The sequence below is a fragment of the Oncorhynchus clarkii genome, chromosome 27, assembly GCF_045791955.1.
Source record: "Oncorhynchus clarkii lewisi isolate Uvic-CL-2024 chromosome 27, UVic_Ocla_1.0, whole genome shotgun sequence".
Lineage (NCBI taxonomy): Eukaryota > Metazoa > Chordata > Actinopteri > Salmoniformes > Salmonidae > Oncorhynchus > Oncorhynchus clarkii.
The window spans coordinates 475,961-498,796 of NC_092173.1; the positions used below are offsets into that span (position 1 = coordinate 475,961).

At 44.0% G+C, this 22,836-nt stretch overlaps 1 protein-coding gene across 1 annotated transcript in view; it reads right to left on the reverse strand.

The window, feature by feature from the left end:
- LOC139386427 (beta 3-glucosyltransferase a) overlaps positions 1 to 22,836 on the reverse strand; it is a 63,426-nt gene that overhangs the window by 6,991 nt on the left and 33,599 nt on the right. The window contains exons 8-11 of the mRNA XM_071132018.1: positions 20,016 to 20,085; positions 19,437 to 19,550; positions 6,559 to 6,658; positions 5,910 to 6,029 (exon numbers count right to left, since the gene is read on the reverse strand). Of these exons, the coding sequence (XP_070988119.1) occupies positions 5,910 to 6,029; positions 6,559 to 6,658; positions 19,437 to 19,550; positions 20,016 to 20,085 (404 nt within the window). The remainder of the gene's footprint in view (positions 1 to 5,909; positions 6,030 to 6,558; positions 6,659 to 19,436; positions 19,551 to 20,015; positions 20,086 to 22,836) is intronic.

Consider the following 22,836-nt stretch of genomic DNA (forward strand, 5'->3'; position numbering starts at 1 on the left):
GCTATAACTAGGCAAGAAAATGGCTCTGAGATACGAATAATAAGATCATACAAATAACGATAGCAAGCAAGCCAGCCAGCTAACATTAGCTAACAGCACACTTTAACTTGAAATGAAAACGACTTAAGACATGTATAATATCTGACAATGTAGTAAGATAGAGTACCTTACCCATATACATCATGGTTGGATGCTTCTCCCTGTCACGGATGCCATGGTTACCCTTAGTTTGAAGATGTAATCCAGATACAGGTGTTTTCTCCATCTCCTTAACTATCATACTCTAATTACACCGATTTCAAAACTCGGTCCTCCAGAAAGTGGAGAGCAAGACTTACACAGTTGAAGTCGGAAGTTTACAAGTTTACTTACACCTTAGCCAAATACGTTTAAACTCAGTTTTCACAATTCCTGACATTTAATCCTAGTAAATATTCCCTGTTTTACGTCCGTTAGGATCATCACTTTATTTTAAGAACGTGAAATGTCAGAATAATAGTAGAGAGAATGATTTATTTCAATGTGATGAAAGAAATAAAAACTGAAATAAATCATTCTCTCTACTATTTTTCTGACATTTCACGTTCTTAAAATATCGGTGTAATTAGAGTATGATAGTTAAGGAGATGGAGAAAACACCTGTATCTGGATTACATCTTCAAACTAAGGGTAACCATGGCATCCGTGACGACTTAAGTCGTTTTCATTTCAAGTTAAAGTGTGCTGTTAGCTAATGTCAGCTGGCTGGCCCAGTGGGTCAGAAGTTTACATACATTCAATTAGTATTTGGTAGCAATGCCTTTAAATTGTTTAACTTGGGTTAAACATTTTGGGTAGCCTTCCACAAGCTTCCCACAATAGGTTGGGTGAATTTTGGCCCATTCCTCATGACAGACCTTGCTCGCACACGCTTTTTCAGTTCTGCCGACAAATGTTCTATAGGTTTGAGGTCAGGGCTTTGTGATGGCCACCCCAATACCTTGACTTTGTTGTCCTTAAGCCATTTTGACACAACTTTGGAAGAATGCTTGAGGACATTGTCCATTTGGAAGACCCATTTGCGACCAAGCTTTTGCGACCAAGACTTATGTCTTGATGTTGCTTCAATATATCCACATAATTTTCCTTTCCTCATGATGCCATCTATTTTGTGACGTGCACCAGCCCTCCTGTAGCAAACCACCCCCACAACATGATGCTGCCATCCCAGTGCTTCACGGTTGGGATGGTGTTCTTCAGCTTGCAAGCTTACCCCTTTTCCTCCAAACAGAACAATAGTCGTTATGGCCAAACAGTTCTATTTTGTCCTCAGACCAGATGACATTTCTCTAAAAAGTATGATATTTGTCCCCATGTGCAGTTGCAAACCGTAGTCTGGCTTTTTAATGGCGGTTTTGGAGCAGTGGCCTTTTCCTTGCTGAGCGGCCTTTCAGGTTATGTCAATATAGGACTTGTTTTACTGTGGATATAGATACTTTTGTACCTGTTTCCTCCAGCATCTTCACAAGGGCCTTTGCTGTTGTTCTGGGATTGATCAAAAAAGTATGTTCATCTCTAGGAGACAGAATGTGTCTCCTTCCTGAGCGGTATGATGGCTGCGTGGTTCCATGGTGTTTATACTTGCGTACTATTGTTTGTACAGATGTATGTGGTACCTTCAGGCGTTTGGAAATTGCTCCCAATGATGAACCAGACTTGTGGAGGTCTACAATTTTTTTTCTGAGGTCTTGGCGGATTTCTTTGGATTTTCCTATGATGTCAAGCAAAGAGGCACTGAGTTTGAAGGCAGGTTTGGAAATACCTCAACAGGTATACCTCCAATTGACTCAAATGATGTCAATTAGCCTATCAGAAGCTTATAAATCCATGACCTCATTTTCTGGAATTTTCCAAGCTGTTTAAAGGCACAACCAACTTAGTGCATGTAAACTTCTGACCCACTGGAATTGTGATACAGTGAATTATAAGTGAAATGATCTGTCTGTAAACAATTGTTGGAAAAAAATACCTGTGTCATGCACAATGTAGATGTCCTAACCAACTTGCCCAAATTATAGTTTGTTAACAAGAAATTAGTGTCGTGGGTGAAAAACAAATTTTAATGACTCCAACCTAAGTGTACAGTGGGGCAAAAAAGTCTTTATTCAGCCACCAATTGTGCAAGTTCTCCCACTTAAAAAGATGAGAGGCCTGTAATTTTCATCATAGGTACACTTCAACTATGACAGACAAAATGAGAAAAAAATCTCATTGTAGGATTTTTAAATGAATTTATTTGCAAATTATGGTGAAAAATAAGTATTTGGTCTATAACAAAAGTTTATCTCAATACTTTGTTATATACCCTTTGTTGGCAATGACAGAGGTCAAATGTTTTCTGTAAGTCTTCACAAGGTTTTCACACACTGTTGCTGGTATTTTGGCCCATTCTTCCATGCAGATCTCCTCTAGAGCAGTGATGTTTTGGGGCTGTTGCTGGGCAACACAGACTTTCAACTCCTTCCAAAGATTTTCTATGGGGTTGAGATCTGGAGACTGGCTAGGCCACTCCAGGACCTTGAAATGCTTCTTACGAAGCCACTCCTTCATTGCCCGGGCGGTGTATTTGGGATCATAGTCATACTGAAAGACCCAGCCACGTTTCATCTTCAATGCCCTTGCTGATGGAAGGAGATTTTCACTCAAAATCTCACAATACATGGCCCCATTCATTCTTTCCTTTACACGGATCAGTCGTCCTGGTCCCTTTGCAGAAAAACAGCCCCAAAGCATGATGTTTCCACCCCCATGCTTCACAGTAGGTATGGTGTTCTTTGGATGCAACTCAGTATTCTTTGTCCTCCAACCACGATGAGTTGAGTTTTTACCAAAAAGTTATATTTTGGTTTCATCTGACCATATGACATTCTCCCAATCTTCTTCTGGATCATCCAAATGCTCTCCAGCAAACTTCAGACGGGCCTGGACATGTACTGGCTTAAGCAGGGGGACACGTGGCACTGCAGGATTTGAGTCCCTGGCGGCGTAGTGTGTTACTGATGGTAGGCTTTGTTACTTTGGTCCCAGCTCTCTGCATGTCATTCACTAGGTCGTCCCGTGTGGTTCAGGGATTTTTGCTCACCGTTCTTGTGATCATTTTGACCCCACGGGGTGAGATCTTGCGTGGAGCCCCAGATCGAGGGAGATTATCAGTGGTCTTGTATGTCTTCCATTTCCGAATATTTGCTCCCACAGTTGATTTCTTCAAACCAAGCTGCTTACCTATTGCAGATTCAGTCTTCCCAGCCTGGTGCAGGTCTACCATTTTGTTTCTGGTGTCCTTTGACAGCTCTTTGGTCTTGGCCATAGTGGAGTTTGGAGTGTGACTGTTTGAGGTTGTGGACAGGTGTCTTTTATACTGATAACAAGTTCAAACAGGTGCCATTAATACAGGTGCCATGAGTGGAGGACAGAGGAGCCTCTTAAAGAAGAAGTTACAGGTCTGTGAGAGCCAGAAATATTGCTTGTTTGTAGGTGACCAAATACTTATTTTCCACCATAATTTGCAAATAAATTCATTTAAAAATCCTACAATGTGATTTTCTGGATTTTTTTTTCTCATTTTGTCTGTCATAGTTGAAATGTACATATGATGAAAATTACAGGCCTCTTTCATCTTTTTAAGTGGGAGAACTTGCACAATTGGTGGCTGACTAAATACTTTTTTTCCCCACTGTATATATATTTTTAAACGCGTTAGACAGGATTACATGAAGCTCAGTCAAGAACTTTGAAAGTTTCTTCAAGTGCAGTCGCAACAACCATCAAGCGCTGATGAAGTTACGGGCTTTCGTGAGGACCACCACAGGAATGACCCAGAATTACCTCTGCTGCAGAGGATCAGTTCATTAGCGTTGCCAGCCTCAGAAATCGGCAATTAACTGCACCTCAGATTGCACCTCAGATTTTAAGTAACAGACACATCTCACCATCAGCTGTTCAGAGGAGACAGCGTGAATCAGGCCTTCGTGGTCGAATTGCTGCAAAGAAACCACCACTAAAGGACACCAAAAATGTCAAAATGAGTTGCAGATTTCTTTAGTTATAGTAAGAACCGACGCTGGAGATGAGAAGCAGGTACGGGGAGTTGAACATTTAATAAGGAACAGACATCAAACAGGACAGAGACAGTGTCAGAACCGGGTATGTAAAGATAAACAAACATTTATCCTGAAGCTGGGAACAGAGCTTGGGAACAGATAGCGGAGGTAATGACACAATGTCCAGGTAATGACACAGAGTCCAATAATCGTTGATGCGCATGACGGGGGAAAGGCAGGTGTGTGTAATGATTGTTGCAGTAGTACGTAATGCTGGGGAGCCTGGTGCCTTTGAGCGCCAGGGAGGGGGAGCGGGAGAAGGCGTGACAGTACCTCCCCTTTAGGGGTGCCACCCTGCGTCCCACCTGGGCGAGCCTGAAGGCCCGGCCGAGGCACGGGTGCTCCGGCTGGGAGTAAAATCCCGACGAACCGGCAGAGGCATGGGAGCCTGCAGATCCAGCTGAGGCGTGGGAGCCCGATGATCCAGTTGGCAGCCTGACGAGGCAGCTGGGCGTAAAAACCTAATAATACGGCTGACGCCCTCTTAGTTTTTTCCTTTTCATGGTTTGAGTGCGAGTAGATATACAGTAGTAGCCCTACCAGTAATTATATTATATTGTGGCAAACAACATTTTAGTTGGAACTTAACTTGGCCAAATAAAATGGCTCAATAGAAGGAAAAATAGTTTTGAAGGTTTAAACCTTCACAAAAGTTTTTATGAGGCTTATATTGCAGCAATAACCAACAAAGGCAGGTGCCTACTGTCGTCCTACCCGACAAATGGCAGCGATAGAGAGCAATAGTAATGGCGTCTTCTTGTAGGCACCAACTCCGCCATGGTTCGTTGGACACAGCTTATGGGAAAATGATTGGAAGTTTTGGAAATGCAGAAAATAAGGTCTGTGGTAAACACAGGCTTAAGAGATCTTATATGATATAATTTTTCCAATTCCTTTCCCATTAATTTCCCCCTTAGGAATGGTTGAACAAACCAGAGGTAACTAATTTCCGGTTTTTCGGACAACAAGCTGGCGAGCTCTATAGACAAATAATATTTATTTTACAACAGGCCTACTTGTAACCTATCTTAAACTAAAGCACAAACCCGGAGCACAAAATAAAAAAGACAGTTCGAACAACTTATCCAATGAAAATGCCTCAACAAAAGGAATCTAAACACAACATATTTAAAGAAATGGTTTAGATTTTTAAATATGCCTACAATAATAATAATGATACACAATAATAATAATAATGATAAATACAAAATTGTATCAAACCTGAATAGCGAGTTGCACATAGTCCATTTGGCCGCACCAATGTTCTTGTCACCTTTGTTCACTACAATATTACAACTTGTACCCACAGAGGACAATCCACTTGTCGACTAGTTTTCACTGTACTCTTTCTCCTCTAACTTTAGTTTTACGTCAATGAAAAAGGCCTCCATCTGCGCTATCAAGAGTAGCCTATAGGCCGAGGCCCCTCTCACTCGCCCTCTCTCTCTCTCCTCAGCAGCAGGCGCACGTGATCCGAGACAAAAGGGACAATTTAGGACCCAGACCCGCTCGGGTCTCGGAATTTCGGATCTGAAGACCTCTCGTTGGAGGTACTCGAGGACCGGAGTTAGGAACCACTGCTCTAAAAGTATGGCCTCTGTCTCAATTAACATCAATTTCTGAATCCAAAATGTCTGTGTCAGATGTTAGCTTAGTCCCAAAAGGCACCCTTATCCCTTACATAATACACTACTTTTGACCAGGGCCATCAAAAGTAGTGTACGCTGAAGGGAATAGGGTGCCATTTTGGATGCAGATGTTGTGACTCACCCCCCTCCTCCGGTGATGTAGCTGTAGCCTCCCTGGCCCAGCCCGTAGCCGTACCTCTCCCCTAGACACACCGGTTCAGAGGGGTCATAACAGCTCAGCAGCATCTGCAGTCTGGGCAGGCTGGGGAGGGTAGACATGCATGTACAAACAAACACACACCGAATGCAAACAAACACACGTGTGCACGCAGACACACACACACACACACACACACACACACATATTCTCTCTTCACACAGGTGTGCACACACAAACAACTTACACACACCTGTACACTGGTAGGATATTCCTCATCAAAACCTCCCAATTCTGACACCGCTGCTCTCTACATCCAGTAACTTCCACACTAAATAAAATATAATACGTTTGCTGACTTTGCCCTCAGGAGGCAGTCCCGACACGAGTTCTTTGAACTTTTTTACTTTCTTATTTGACAGCTTTTTCACTGCATCAGGGGTTTTGGCATAAGTGTACACACACACATGTTGGACTGAGGAGGTACTATCACTCAGCCATTGTGGCTTTTTGTTTGTTTGTTTATTTGTTTGTTTGTTTGTTTCTGTCTGTCTGTCTGTCTGTCTGTCTGTCTGTCTGTCTGTCTGTCTGTCTGTGTGAGTCTGGCTGTGTGCATGTGTACTGAGAGCTTTACCTGATGAGTGTGTCATCATCCACCACCAGAAGCCATCTCGTCTTTGGCACTGCATCGCTGACATACCTCTCCAAGATGGCAAACGTCTTCCCACAATGACCTGCAGAACAAAACACACAGAGTACCATTTCTGTAACTCTAGGATGTAAGGTTGCCCATCATTTGACAGGACATTAAAGGTCCAGATCTTAACTTGAGCTCTAGAATCCTCACTCTAGAACTAGAACTAAAAATAATTGTGCACTTGGATCCCGAGTTAGGATTAGGGTTGACTGTGGGATATAGCTTTTTTATTTATTTATTTTTTATTTCACCTTTATTTAACCAGGTAGGCCAGTTGAGAAGAAGTTCTCATTTACAACTGCAACCTGGCCAAGATAAAGCAAAGCGGTGCGACAAAAACAACAACAGAGTTACACATAAACAAATGTACAGTCAACAACACAATAGAAACATCTATGTGTGCAAATGTAGAAGAGTAGGGAGGTAAGGCCATAGAGGCGAAATAATTACAATTTAGCATTAATACTAAAGTGATAGTTGTGCAGATGATGATGTGCAAGTAGAGATACTGGGGTGCAAAAGAGCAAGAGGATAAGTAACAATATGGGGATGGGGTAGTTGGGTGTGCTATTTACAGATTCACTGTACTTGTACACAGCCATCGGTAAGCTTTTCTGACAGCTGATGCTTAAATTTAGAGAGGGAGATATAACTCTTCAGCTTCAGTGATTTTTGCAATTAATTCCAGTCATTGGCAGCAGAGAACTGGAAGGAAAGGTGGCCAAAGGGTGTGTTGGATTTGGGGATGACCAGTGCAATATACCTGCTGGAGAGCGTGCTACGGGTGGGTGTTGCTATGGTGACCAGTGAGCTGAGATAAGGTAGGGCTTTACCTAGCAAAGACTTATAGATGACCTGTAGCCAGTGGGTTTGGCGACGAATATGTAGTGAGGGCCAGCCAACAAGAGCATACAGGTCGCAGTGGTGGGTAGTATATGGGGCTTTGGTGACAAAACGGATGGCACTGTGATAGACTACATCCAGTTTGCTGAGTAGAGTGTTGGGGGCTATTTTGTAAATGACATCGCCAAAGCCAAGGATCGGTAGGATAGTCAGTTTTACGGGGGTATGTTTGGCAGCATGAGTGACGGAGGCTTTGTTGCGAAATAGGAAGCCGATTCTAGATTTAATTTTGGATTTGAAATGCTTAATGTGAGTCTGGAAGGAGAGTTTACAGTCTAACCAGATACGTAGGTATTTGTAGTTGTCCACATATTCTAAGTCAGAACCGTCCAGAGTAGTGATGTTAGTTGGGCAGGAGGGTACGGGCAGCAATCGGTTTTAGAGCAATTGGTTGAAGAGCATGCACTTAGTTTTACTAGCATTTAAAAGCAGTTGGAAGCCACAGAAGGAGTGTTGTATGGCGTTGAAGCTCGTTTGGAGATTTGTTAGCACAGTGTCCAAAGAAAGGCCAGATGTATACAGAACGATGTCGTCAGCGTAGAGGTGGATCAGAGAATCACCAGCAGCAAGAGTGACATCATTGATATATACAGAGAAAAGAGTCGGCCCGGGAATTGAACCCTGTGGCACCCCATAGAGACTGCCAGGGGTCCGGACAAAAGGCCTCCGATTCGACACACTGAACTCTATCTGAGAAGTAGTTAGTGAACCAGGCGAGGCAGTCATTTGAGCCAAGGCTATTGAGTCTGCCGATAAGAATGCAGTGATAGACAGAGTCGAAAGCCTCGGGCAGGACGTTGAAGACGGCTGCACAGTCCTGTCTTTTATCGATGGCGGTTATGATATCGTTTAGGACCTTGAGCGTGCCTGAGATGCACCCATGACCAGCTCGGAAACCAGATTGCATAGTGGAGAAGGTATGGTGGGATTCGAAATGGTTGGTGATCTGTTTGTTAACTTGGCTTTCAAACATTTTAGAAAGGCAGGGCAGTATGGATATAGGTCTATAACAGTTTGGGTCTAGAGTGTCTCCCCCTTTGAAGAGGGGGATGACTGCGGCAGCTTTCCAATCTTTCGGTATCTCAGATGGTAAGAAAGATAGGTTGAATAGGCTAGTAATGGGGGTTGCAACAATTTTGGCTGATCATTTTAGAAAGGTAGGGTCCAGATGGTCCAGCCCAGCTGATTTGTAGGGATCCAGATTTTGCAGCTCTTTCAAAACATCAGCAGTCTGGATTTGGGTGAAGGAGAAGCAGGGGGAGGCTTGGGCGAGTTGCTGCGGGGGGTGCTGAGATGTTGGCCAGGGCAGGGCAGGGCAGCCAGGTGGAAAGCATGCCAGTCATAGAAAAATGCTTATTGAAATGATCGATTATCGTTCGTTATAGGTGGTGACAGTGTTTCCTAGCCTCAGTGCAGTGGGCAGCTGGGAGAAGGTGCTCTTATTCTCCATGGACTTTACAGTGTCCCAGAACGTTTTGGAATTAGTGCTACAGGATGCAAATTTCTGTTTGAAAAAGCTAGCCTTAGCTTTCCTAACTGACTGAGTATATTAGTTCCTGACTTCCCTGAAAAGTTGTATATTGCGGGGGCTATTCGATGCTAATGCAGAACGCCACAGGATGTTTTTGTGCTGGTCAAGGGCAGTCAAGTCTGGAGTGGGCAATATCTGTTCTTAGTTCTACATTTTTTGGCATGCTTATTTAAGGTGGTGAGGAAAACACTTTTAAAGACAACCAGGCATCCTCTACTGACGGGATGAGGTCCATATCCTTCCAGGATACCCGGGCCAGGTCGATTAGAAAGGCCTGCTCGCTGAAGTGTTTTAGGGAGCGTTTGACAGTGGTGAGGGGTGGTCGTTTGACTGTGGACCCATTATGCACGCAGGCAATGAGGCAGTGATCGCTGAGATCCTGGTTGAAGACAGTAGAGGTGTGTTTAGAGGGCAAGTTGGTCAGGATGATATCTAAGAGGGTGCCCATAGTTACAGAGTTAGGGTTCTACCTGGTAAGTTCCTTGATAATTGAGGTCATCTAGCTTAGATTGTAGGATGGCCGGGGTGTTAAGCATAGCCCAGTTTAGGTCACCTAACAGTACGAACTTGTCACGTCCTGACCTTAGTTCCTTTTTTATGTCTCTGTTTTAGTTTGGTCAGGGCGTGAGTAGGGGTGGGCATTCTATGTTTTGTATTCTATGTTTTGTATTTCTGGTTTTGGCCTGGTATGGTTCCCAATCAGAGGCAGCTGTCATTTGTTGTCTCTGATTGAGAACCATACTTAGGCAGCCTGTTTTCCCACTATGGGTTGTGGGTAGTTGTTTTCTGTGTCTGTGTTTTACCGTAGAGAACTGTTTCGGTTTTCATTTATTTCTCTTGTTCTTTTGTATTCTGTGTTCAGTTTATTAATAAATATATTATGGACACTTACCACGCTGCGCATTGGTCCGATATTTCATACTCCTCGTCAGAGGAAGAAGAAAATCGTTACAGAACTCTGAAGATATCAATTCAGATATGGTGTCCAGGCCACAGCTGGGGGCTGAGGGGGTCTATAACAAGCGGCAACAGTGAGAGACTTATTATTGAAAAGGTGGATCGAAAGGTTTCAAGATCGAATCCCTGAGCTGACAAGATAAAAAATCTGTCGTTCTGCCCCTGAACAAGGCAGTTAACCCACTGTTCCTAGGCAGTCATTGAAAATAAGAATTTGTTCTTAACTGACTTGCCTAATTAAATAAAGGTCAAATAAAATAAGAATTGAGGAGTATACCACCTCAGTCACCGGCTTCATCATTAAGTGCATTGATGACGTCGTCCCCACAGTGACCGTACGTACATATCCCAACCAGCAGCCATGGATTACAGGCAACATCCGCACCGAGCTAAAGGCTAGAGCTGCCGCTTTCAAGGAGCGGGATAATAATCCAGACGCTGATAAGAAATCACGCTTTGTCCTCCGAAGAACCCTCAGACAGGCAAAGCATCATCACAGGACTAAGAATGAATCGTACTACAACGGCTCTGACATTCGTCGGATGTATCAGGGCTTTCAAACCACCTCTCTGGAAAAATATTTTAGTGCCCCCACACCTCTTGACGGCATAGTGAAATGTTTAAGTTTTAAAGTTAACTTTAAAGGACATAAATGTAATATTTTTGTGGCCAGCAAATCTCCAGTCAAATTTGTATAAATCAAATCAAATGTTATTGGTCGGATACACATATTTAGCAGATGCTATTGCGGGTGTCACAAAATGCTTGTGTTCCTAACTCAAACAGTGCAGAAATATATAACAGTACACAATAATATACACAAAAAAGAGTATAAATATATAGTACCAGCCAAAAGTTTTAACACACGTACTCATTCAAGGGTTTTTCTTTATTTTTAATATTTTCTACATTGTAGAATAATAGTTAAGACCTCAAAACTATAACATAACACATATGGAATCACGTAGTAACCAAAAAGGTGTTAAACAAATCAAAATACCTTTTATATTTCAGATTCTTCAAAGTAGCCACCCTTAGTCTTAATGACAGCTTTGCACACTCTTGGCATTTTCTCAAGAAGCTTCAGGAAGAATGCTTTACCAACATGTGGTGATTCACATTTTCAGTTTTGCGCAAAATGCTGCCATCTATCCACATCTTTTGGTTCAGATAGGTTTTAATTGTCACAGTGGGAACAACATCCACTTTACACTTCCTGAGTACTGCATGCTAATGGATTGTGCCACAATCGGTTAGCGTTAGTCTTAGGTCCAGTCAACTTGAGCGTCTCCGTAAGCTAACATTCGGTTATCGTGCTGCTCAGGCCCAGTCAATTTGAACTTCTCCGTAAGCTAACTGATTCGGTTGGCGTGCGGCTCAGGCCCAGTCAATTTGACAACAAGAGCCGATCTGTCTTTGGTTGACTAATAAGTAGGATGCACCAATAGAATGCAATTTCATTACTGTAGATACAGTACAAGTCAAAAGTTTGGACACACCTACTCATTCAAGGGTTTTTCTTTATTTTTACTATTTTCTACATTGTAGAATAATAGTGAAGACATCAACACTATGAAATAACACATATGGAATGATGAGTAACCAAAAAAGTGTTGAACAAATCAAAACACATTTTATATTTTAGATTCTTCAAACCCTTTGCCTTGATGACAGCTTTGCACACTCATTACATTTTCTTCGGGAGGATTGCTTTTCCAACAGTCTTGCATGAGTTCCTACATATGCTGAGTGCTTGTTGGCTGCTTTTCCTTCACTCTGCAATACAACTCATCCCAAATCATCTCAGTTGGGTTGAGGTAGGGTGATTGTGGAGGCCAAGTCATCTGATGCAGCACCATCACTCTCTTTCTTGGTTAAATAGCACTTACACAGCCTGAAGGTTTGTTTTGGGTCACTAAGTGCAAACTAGATAGGATGGCGTATCACTTCAGAATGCTGTGGTTGCCATGCTGGTTAAGTGTGCCTTGAATTCTAAATAAATCACAGATAGTGTCACCAGCAAAGCACCCCCACACCATCACACCTCCTCCTCCATGTCACGGTGGGAACCACACATGTAGAGATCATCCGATCACCTACTATGCGTTTCACAAAGACACTGCGGTTGGAAACAAAAATCTCAAATTTGGACTCATCAGACCAAAGGACAGATTTCCACCGGTCTAATGTCCATTGCTCGTGTTTCTTGGCCCAAGCAAGTCTCTTCTTCCTATTGGTGTCCTTTAGTAGTGTTTTTTTTGCAGCAATTCGACCATGAAGGCCTGATTCGTGTGACAGCGTGTATGGTGTCGTGTGGGCGAGCTGTTTGCTGATACCATACTCACCAGACATGTAACCCATTGAGCATGTTCCAGATGCTCTGGATTGACATGTACAACAGCATGTTCCAGTTCCCGCCAATATCCAGCATCTTCGCACAGCGAAGAGGAGTGGGACAACATTCCACAGGTGTAATGGTTTTCTTCATCTGAACGAGAGGCGGACCAAAGCGCAGCGTGGTTATTTTGACTCATGTTTTAATAAATCACTTCACATTAACAAACTAACAAAAACAAGAAACGTGAAAACCCAAAACAGCCCTATCTGGTGCAAAACACAGAGACAGGAACAATCACCCACAAACACACAGTGAAACCCAGGCTACCTAAGTATGATTCTCAATCAGAGACAACTAATGACACCTGCCTCTGATTGAGAACCATACTAGGCCGAAACATAGAAATACCCAAATCATAGAAAAACAAACATAGACTGCCCACCCAACTCACGCCCTGACCATACTAAATAAATACAAAACCAAGGAAATAAAGGTCAGAACGTGACAGTAACCCCCGGGACAGAGGGGCGGCGGCTCGGGACAGAGGGGCGGCGGCTCGGGACAGAGGGGCGGCGGCCCCGGGCTGACTGGCGGCCCTGGCTGACTGGCAGATCTGGAAGAGTCTGGTTGACTGGCAGATCTGGAAGAGTCTGGTAGACTGGCAGATCTGGAAGAGTCTGGTAGACTGGCAGATCTGGAAGAGTCTGGTTGACTGGCAGATCTGGAAGAGTCTGGTTGACTGGCAGATCTGGAAGAGTCTGGTTGACTGGCAGATCTGGAAGAGTCTGGTTGACTGGCAGATCTGGAAGAGTCTGGTTTACTGGCAGATCTGGAAGGGTCTGGTTGACTGGCAGATCTGGAAGGGTCTGGTTGACTGGAAGAGTCTGGTAGACTGGCAGATCTGGAAGAGTCTGGCTGACTGGCGGCACTGGAAGAGTCTGGTTGACTGGCGGCACTGGCGGCCCCTGGCTGACTGGCGGCACTGGCGGCCCCTGGCTGACTGGCGGCCCCTGGCTGACTGGCGGCACTGGCGGCCCCTGGCTGACTGGCGGCCCCTGGCTGACTGGCGGCACTGGCGGCCCCTGGCTGACGGGCGGCACTGGCGGCCCCTGGCTGACGGGCGGCACTGGCGGCCCCTGGCTGACGGGCGGCACTGGCGGCCCCTGGCTGACGGCCCCTGGCTGACGGGCGGCACTGGCGGCCCCTGGCTGACGGGCGGCACTGGCGGCCCCTGGCTGACGGGCGGCACTGGCGGCCCCTGGCTGACGGGCGGCACTGGCGGCCCCTGGCTGACGGGCGGCACTGGCGGCCCCTGGCTGACGGGCGGCACTGGCGGCTCCTGGCAGACGGGCGGCACTGGCGGCTCCTGGCAGACGGGCGGCACTGGCGGCGCTGGGCAGACGGGCGGCACTGGCGGCGCTGGGCAGACTGGCGGCACTGGTGGCGCTGGGCAGATGGGCGGCACTGGCGGCGCTGGGCAGATGGGCGGCACTGGCGGCGCTGGGCAGACGGGCGGCACTGGCGGCGCTGGGCAGACGGGTGGCTCAGGCGGCGCTGGAGAGGAGGGAGACTCCGGCAGCGCTGGACAAGCGAGGGTCACTGTAGGACTGATGCGTGGAGCTGGCACTGGTGGTACTGGGCCGAGGTCACGCACAGGAAGCCTGGTGCGGGGAGCTGCTACCGGAGGGCTGGGGTGTGGAGGTGGTACTGGAAAGACCGGACCGTGCAGGCGCACTGGAGCTCTTGAGCACCGAGCCTGCCCAACCTTACCCGGTTGAATGTTCCCGGTCGCCCTGCCAGTGCGGCAAGGTGGAATAGCCCGCACTGGGCTATGCAGGCGAACCGGAGACACCGCGCGCAAGGCTGGTGCCATGTAAGCCGGCCCAAGTAGACGCACTGGGGACCAGATGCGTAGAGCCGGCTTCATGGCACTTGGCTCGACGCTCACTCTAGCCCGGCCGATACGCACCGGGCTATGCACCCGCACTGGAGACACCGTGCGCACCATAGCATAACACGGTGCCTGCCCGGTCTCTCTAGCCCCCCGGTAAGCACAGGGTGTTTGCGCAGGTCTCCTACCTGGCATAGCAATACTCCCTGTTAGCCCCCCCCAAGAAATTTTTGGGGCTGACTTCCAGGCTTCCTTGCCAACCGTGTTCCCTCATATCGCCGGCTCCTCTCTCTGGCTGCCTCTGCTCTCCTCGCTGCCTCCACCTGTTCCCATGGAAGGCGATCCTTTCCCGCCAGGATCTCCCCCCATGTGTAGCAACCCTTGCCATCCAACACATCGTCCCAAGTCCATTCCTCTTTGCGCCGCTGTTGCTTCTCCTGCTGCTGCTTTTGCCGTTGCCCGTTACCACGCCGCTTGGTCCTGTTGTGGTGGGTGATTCTGTAATGGTTTTCTTTATCTGAACGAGAGGCGGACCAAAGCGCAGCGTGGTTATTTTGACTCATGTTTTAATAAATCACTTCACATTAACAAACTAACAAAAACAAGAAACGTGAAAACCCAAAACAGCCCTATCTGGTGCAAAACACAGAGACAGGAACAATCACCCACAAACACACAGTGAAACCCAGGCTACCTAAGTATGATTCTCAATCAGAGACAACTAATGACACCTGCCTCTGATTGAGAACCATACTAGGCCGAAACATAGAAATACCCAAATCATAGAAAAACAAACATAGACTGCCCACCCAACTCACGCCCTGACCATACTAAATAAATACAAAACCAAGGAAATAAAGGTCAGAACGTGACAACAGGCCACAATCAACACCCTGATAAACTGTATGTGAAGAAGATATGTCGTGCTGCATGAGGCAAATGGTGCTCACAGCAGATACTGACTGATTTTCTGATCATGTTAAATGATCTGTATTCCCAATCATGTGAAATCCATAGATTAGGCCATAATAAATTGATTTCAATTGACTGATTTCCTTTATTGAACTGTAATGCAGTAAAATCTTTAACTTTTTTGTTCAGTGTAATAAAAGCATTGCTTGAATCTATCATCGTATTTGGGGATCCGAGACAAAATAGCCTTTGATAAACACATTTCATGTAATTTTACATCATTTTACATGAGTGGAGACGAGAATAATATTTTTGAATACAACACCAGAGCATGTGACTTGAGTTTAAGTGAGGAGCCACGCATGTGTAATTTGGCTGGAGTGCTGAGAGAATTGAAAAAAAAGTTGGGAGTGTTGGCCCAGCTCTAATTTTGCTACGGCCCAACCATGAGCTCTGGGCATGATCTACACAGCATATTTCGCTTCCTTTATCCCTATTCTGTTGTATTTATTTAGCCTACCCCACTACTAGGTATGCACAGAGAAAAAACAACTTGTTTTTTAAGGAGGGCATGGTGACTGAAGGAAATGGCTGAGAAAATCTATGGATAGTAGACTATAATTCTGTCTGTCAAACAGGTTCAGTAGGGCTACCTCTTATTTCTTAACTAGGAAGAAATAGGGTCCAACACAAAGCCCTCATTAGAAAGAAATGACTGTGATCACTGAGGCTGTACCCACTTAAAGTTACAGTTTTAACAGTGGCCACGTAGACTACTGTGGCTATTTGATCAGAATGTAGGCCTACCAAAGTGGCCTACCATCAAAAACAATGGAGAAAATGCATCCCGTAACATTTTAACATGGAAATAGCTGTTTTATCATTCTGCCTACAGTAGCAGCCAATGTGTGGTGTTCAATGTAGGCCTTCCTTTGACCTTTAAAAAAAAAAACACTTTACAAAATAAAACCCATTATTATTCCCATTCCATTTTTACAGAAAATCAGAAAAATGATGCTACCCTCTACTTAGCTTATTCAAGGCAGTCTCAAAATACAGCACTGCCTCTTCAGACCAAAAAAATATATAGCGTTCAAAGATGTTTAGAAATGTACACGTTTTGTGCTCTTGTAGGAAGCAATCACTCCTCTATTGCTGACTATACAATTATCTATAACTGGGCTAATAGCTCACTAACTAGCAAAGGATATTAACAAATGTAATGGTAGGAGGTAATGGTAGGAGAACTCACTGTAGCTGATCGGGTGATGACATGACTTTTGCAGTTAAAATAAGAGAAACTCATAAATGAGACTCAGATCATACAAAGTCATTTTACAATTAAATCTGTCAGAATCTCAAATGTCAGAATAATAGTAGAGAGAATGATTTATTTCAGCTTTTATTTCTTTCATCACATTCCCAGTGGGTCAGAAGTTTACATACACTCAATTAGTATTTGGTAGCATTGCCTTTAAATTGTTTAACTTGGGTCAAACGTTTTGGGTAGCCTTCAACAAGCTTCCCACAAAAAGTTGCAGCAAAGCACCCCCACACCCAGTGCTTCACGTTTGGGATGGTGTTCTTCGTCTTGCAAGCCTCCCCCGTTTTCTCCAAACATAACAATGTTCATTATAGCCAAACAGTTCTATTTTTGTTTCATCATACCAGAGGACATTTCTCAAAAAAGTACGATCTTTGTCCCCATTTGCAGTTGCAAACCGCAGTCTGGCTTTTTTACGACGGTTTTTGAGCAGTGGCTGCTTCCTTGCAGATCGGCCTTTCAGGCTATGTCGATATAGGACTCGTTTTACTGTGGATATAGATACTTTTGTACCTGTTTCCTCCAGCATCTTCACAAGGTCCTTTGCTGTTGTTCTGGGATCGATTTGCACTTTTTACACCAAAGTACGTTCATCTCTAGAAGACAGAATCCTCTCCTTCCGGAGCGGTATGAGGGCTGTGTGGTCCCATGGTGTTTATACTTGCGTACTATTGTTTGTACAGATGAACGTGGTACCTTCAGGCATTTGGAAATTGCTCCCAAGGATGAACCAGACTTGTGGAGGTCTACACATTGTTTTATGAGGTCTTGGCTGATTTCTTTGATTTTCCCATGATGTCAAGCAAAGAGACACTGAGTTTGAAAGTAGACCTTGAAATACATCCACAGGTACACCTCCAATTGACTCAAATTATGTCAATTAGCCTATCAGAAGCTTCTAAAGCCATGCCATCATTTTCTGGAATTTTCCAAGATGTTTAAAGGCACAGTCAACTTAGTGTATGTAACTTTCTGACCCACTGGAATTGTGATACAGTGAATTATAAGTGAAATAATCTGTCTGTAAACAACTGTTGGAAAAATTACTTGTGTCATGCACCAAGTAGATGTCCTAACCGACTTGCCAAAACTATAGTTTGTTAACAAGAAATTTGTGGAATGGTTGGAAAACAAGTTTTAATGTCTCCAACCTAAGTGTATGTAAACTTCCGATTTCAACTGTAGATACAGTAGAATAGGATAGAATACAGTATATACATATGAGATGAGTAATGCAAAATATGTAAACATTATTAAAGTGACTAGTGTTCCATTATTAAAGTGACCAGCAATTCCAAGTATATGTATATAGGGCAGCAGCCTCTAATGTGTTAGTGATGGCTGTTTTAACATAATTTAACAGTCTGTTAAATAGACCTCAACATTAAAATAGGGAGCTGCCCCTTTTAAGGTCAGGCACCACACCCTAATAGGGATTTTTTTCTCTTAATCATTTGACAATCAACTTTTACCAGTTGAATGTAGACAAATAAAATAAGTGTCCGGTCAAAAGTAGTGCACTATGCAGGGAATAGGGTGCCATTTGGAACGATGACAGAGTGGTGAATGAGCTTTCCATGCAGCGCTACGCCAAGGCCAACCAAGGTTTTTAAAATGTTTAATTTAGTGTGCCATTGAATAATGATAATTAGGGCGATTGCACAGCCCCGGCTCTGTGGGATTGTGCGTGAAAGACAGAGTGTTGGCTTCGTCTGTTCCAGATACACTGATTTACTGCATATTACAGCACAAGCATTCCATTACACACCATTCCCTTCCTCTGCCCCTTTCCCACTGGAGAATTGATAGGTGAAGTTGTCATAATTAAGATAAAATCAGAAGAGAGCAAAGTTGATAGTTAATAAGCCTATTCAGAGCTTTCTTGAACTCTTCTATAAAACTCAAGTAAATAAAGGTAATTTACTCGCAGAGCAGTGGTACTGGTTGAATCAGAGGTTTCCATATTCATTCCAAAACCATCCTAAAAGTTGGGCATTTCCACCTGATAAGACTAAATCTGTCAAATCACACAACATCTAATCGAGCCACCATATTCAAATTCCTGCTACTGTGGGCATATTCAACATTATTAACTACCTGAAGTCATGCTGACATTGTTACTGTCTCTTACACTTCAATGAATGTAGTCTGTCACAAGAGTCCTGAATTAAAATGACCCAGGTCACAATCATGAAAAAACAAACAATCCGGCCTTCTTCGTTTGACATTGGGAACCGTGGAAGAGATGAGAGCTGACATTTTAGTAAATGCGCAGATTACGCATCTCAACAGACAAGACACCCAATTAACAACCTCATGAAAAAGCAGTGGCAAAACAGAGGCACAAAATGTTCCCACAGCCCTCTGTTGCATCCCAAATGTTATGAGAGCAGGATCGGACAGGAAGCCAAATTATGCTTGATTAAATAATAACAAAAACAACAAAATATAATGTGTTGAATGGTATAACATGCCTGTAGCATCAGACTCGCCATCAGACTCGCCATCTGCCAGAGTTTGTCAGACTGAATCAAATCAGGAAATAACTCAGTCCTTATCTATTCAATTCACTTGGGCATATAGCTGAATCTACACATCTGCTAGCATGCGACATAATGTCATCTCAAAATAAGAGGTGAATCATCTTAGATCTTCGCTTCATACACATTATTTAGCGATCTTTATCTTTGAACAAAATCAACTATGAACTTTTCAACTGTGCTTTTGAAATTGCATCAAATTGTCTCAATTGCAACAGGTCCTGACTAGAGTGGATATGTGGATGGAAGCAGGGCCTGTATTCACATTGTGTTTCAGATTAAGTGTGCTGATCTACGATCAGGTCCTCCCTGTCCATGTAATCTTAATATTTATTCATATCTAAATCAGGCAAAAGTGATCCTAGATTAACACTCCAACTCTGAGACATTTTATGGATACAGGCCCTGGACTAACTCACCTCTCTCTGTGTTGGGGACTCCTAGGTCGATGGTAGGTATGGAAGGGTCAGTGTGGTCACTGTAATACTCCAACAGAAATGCCTCTCTCTCCCACGTCTTCTTCACCACTGGGACTGGGGCAGGACAACAGGACGACAGGTAAAACAATACAGCTCAACACGTCCACACTACCATAGTAAGAAGAATCAGGCTTCTGTACACAGAAAACGTGCAGCATTACTAATTATGAATGTTAAAAACATATAACTTGTCTTTTACAGAACCTTTTGAAATGAACATTATTATTTCATTATTATAATCAGAACAATTAGCTGTGACCGACATGTCAGCTGGAGCTGATGTAGAATTTTCATGATGCTTCCGAAATTCAAACAGCCAAGTCAAAGCAAGTTTGTGCTGAGAGTTAAACCAGACCTGACAGAGTTAGCACTTTACCAGGCACACATCTCAAAAGGCTAAAAATACACTCTTTTAGAAGAATAGAGAAAATGTTGACATGAATATTTTACGAACATTATGGACCATGTCTGAGTTTAACCACCCCAGAGCTTCAGATGAGCTTCAAAGATCTGACTCACCCCTCTCAGTGTGAAACTTCTTACAAGTTTTCACAGCGACAAAGATGTCTTCCTTCTTTACAGGCTCCCCCTGTAAAAAAAAACATGAAAAAATTGACATATTTTAGGGAGTTTTTCCTGGTCAGGTCACGTGGTCAGGAAGAACATACATACTAAGAGGGGAGCTGTTATCATTGTTGAAGCACTATTGAGATGGTGAATTTTTCAAATTCCCTGCCCCGTGTTGAATTGTCCTCGTGAATATTTCAATATCGCCTCAAGATAACACATGCGGTATTATTAGGTTTTTAGTTGAGAGTGAAATGTGAATTGGCCATCTTTAAGTGCTCAGGTCTCCTGCCTGTCTGTCTGTGGCTCTCTCTCTGTGAGGCTCAAGGCCTTCTGCTTTATGTCTGCATCTCAAATGGCACACTATTTCCTATGTAGTGCACTACTTTTGACCAGGGCCAGTAGGGAATAGGGTGGAATTTGGGACACACCCAATGTGTTATCACTATCTTCTCGGCATATTAGAGCTCTGGCAACAACCAGGTTAGCGGGAAGATGACATGGGGAAAGGGTAGGAGGGAGACTAAAAGGAGAGAGCCAGCATAATCAGAGATGAGATGGGGAGGGAGGAAAGATAGAAGAGAGAAAAGGAACAAGCCAGGATAGGTAGAAATGAGAGGGGGAGTAAGGGTAGGAGGGAGTATGAAAAAATTATGGAAATGTATGCACTTGTAAGTCGCTCTGGATAAGAGCATCTGCTAAATGTCGAAAATGTAATTAAAATGTAATTAAATAAAAATGTGTAATTTAAATTAAATTAAAATGAGGGAGGAAGGGTAGAAGAAAGACTAAATGGAGAGAGCCAAAATAGCCCTGGATCTCTCTCCCTAAGGGGAATGAGAGAGGAGAAAGAGTATGTGATGAAAATTGTATGTTCGTGCTTTTCTAATAACCAATTTCTGTGTTCATGCTAGAGACTGAGTGAATGAATCCTCACTATCAGTGTCTGCAATTTGGCAGTACGCCCAGACCATTGTTTTGAGAATGAAAGATATCTCAGTTTTAAGAGAAGAGGCCTCGTCTGTCACATGCATGAACCAGTATTGGTTGGTCACATGATTGAAGCAAACGTTAATGATGAATTAATTATGAATAACGTATAATGTGTCTGCAGTATATAAGAAAGCTAACGGGACTGCCCCGGAAGAGCTCCTGACAGATGCGCACTATGTTGCATCAAGTTTGTTGGGATCTCTCCAGTTACCTGTTGTGGCAGACCATGGGGTTGGGTCAAGACGTTTACACAGATCGGACACGGACAGAGTATGATTAGCTCGGTTTCAAGGTTGTTTATTAAATAACAAATCAAAAGAAATGGATAGGTCTCCCCCGTGAGACCCTCCCCAGGATACCGTCTTCTGGGCTCCGGGTCTTGCTGTATCCTGTCGGGCATACAAACTCAAACTCCCCCGTCTTAGCTCAGGCACCATCTCCAACTACACGGAAGTCACCTTACTTCCCCCCAGGCCTCCCCTGTGTGCTGCCCTTCTGGCAGCTTTATGGGGCTTGTACAGCTGGTGAGCAATCAGCCCTGGATTACTCACCAACTTCCCAATCAGCCCCAATTAGTCCTCGGCGGAGAGCCCGTCAAGACCTGGCATGTCCAGCAGATGGAGCCATCGCCTAGTGATGTATACTCCGTCTGTCAACAGGCCTCGACGAGTCTCCCCCTGGTGGCTGACCTGCTGTACGCCACACTGTTAATAAACAATGATTCATTGAAGATTGACTTTGAACGTCCCTGTGTAGAATTTCCACAAACATTTGGCGTCAAAGAACAGGATGATTGATTCTGCCTGCAGAGCTTTCCAGTGGGGATCTGTGAGGCCTATTTTATGAAGCGCGAGGGAAATTCCCATCTGACCAAAAGAGGACGAGACCCGCCCAGACCAGACCCTTACTGTGAGCTGCCCAGGAGGAGACACATCATCCGCGAACAATTGAGGGAATATCTTCGAATTTATGAAGTCAATATAAATTAATTTGTGTAAAAAAATTAGAATAATAAAACCAATAAAATTAAGGCGAATAACGCATAATAAGGTACCCATAGTCTTATAGAGAGAAAGGCTATTCACTAGTCTTATGAGAAGACTAGAGCAAGGGCGTAACGGTACCATGGAAAGCCCCGCTGACAGCTGTCTGTAGGCATTTATAGAAGAAGTGTGTAAGTGGTTTTCGGCCACTTCTAATTGTTTGTGAAAGATATATTTGGTGCAAATGGGTAATAAGGGAGATTACCGAGTGTGTTTGGGAGTAAATGAGGATGTGAAAGTTGTGTGAGAGTGGAAAGGACATGTTAAGCCGATTGAAATTTGGATAACAAGAGGATGATATTTGGATAAGCTGATTGATTGAAATTTGGATAATAAGTGGCTTGAAATTTGGATAATTAGAGGAATGAAATTGAGCTATTAAGTACTGAGTGAATGAGAGCTGTGTGAAAGAATACCACAACCAGTTCTATGTAAGTTTTTCAATCTATAACGCTAACTACGGTTATCTAGGGATTCAGTCCACCATCGCCCATCGTGGTCTGGGACTACTAGCACGAGAGTCATTGAGCACAGGGTGTTTTATATGTATAGGATGAAGCAGAAAGAGAATCATTGAAGATGCATAGGACGTAATGACAGAAATGTCTACGTGGTCTGAACCACTGATAATAGCACAAGTGTTATTAATATTGTAGGTATTTAGGAATTGTTGAAGATGCACATGGGGGGTGTGGATGTAAATACCTAAGTCCACTACCGCACATCGGATCTATTAA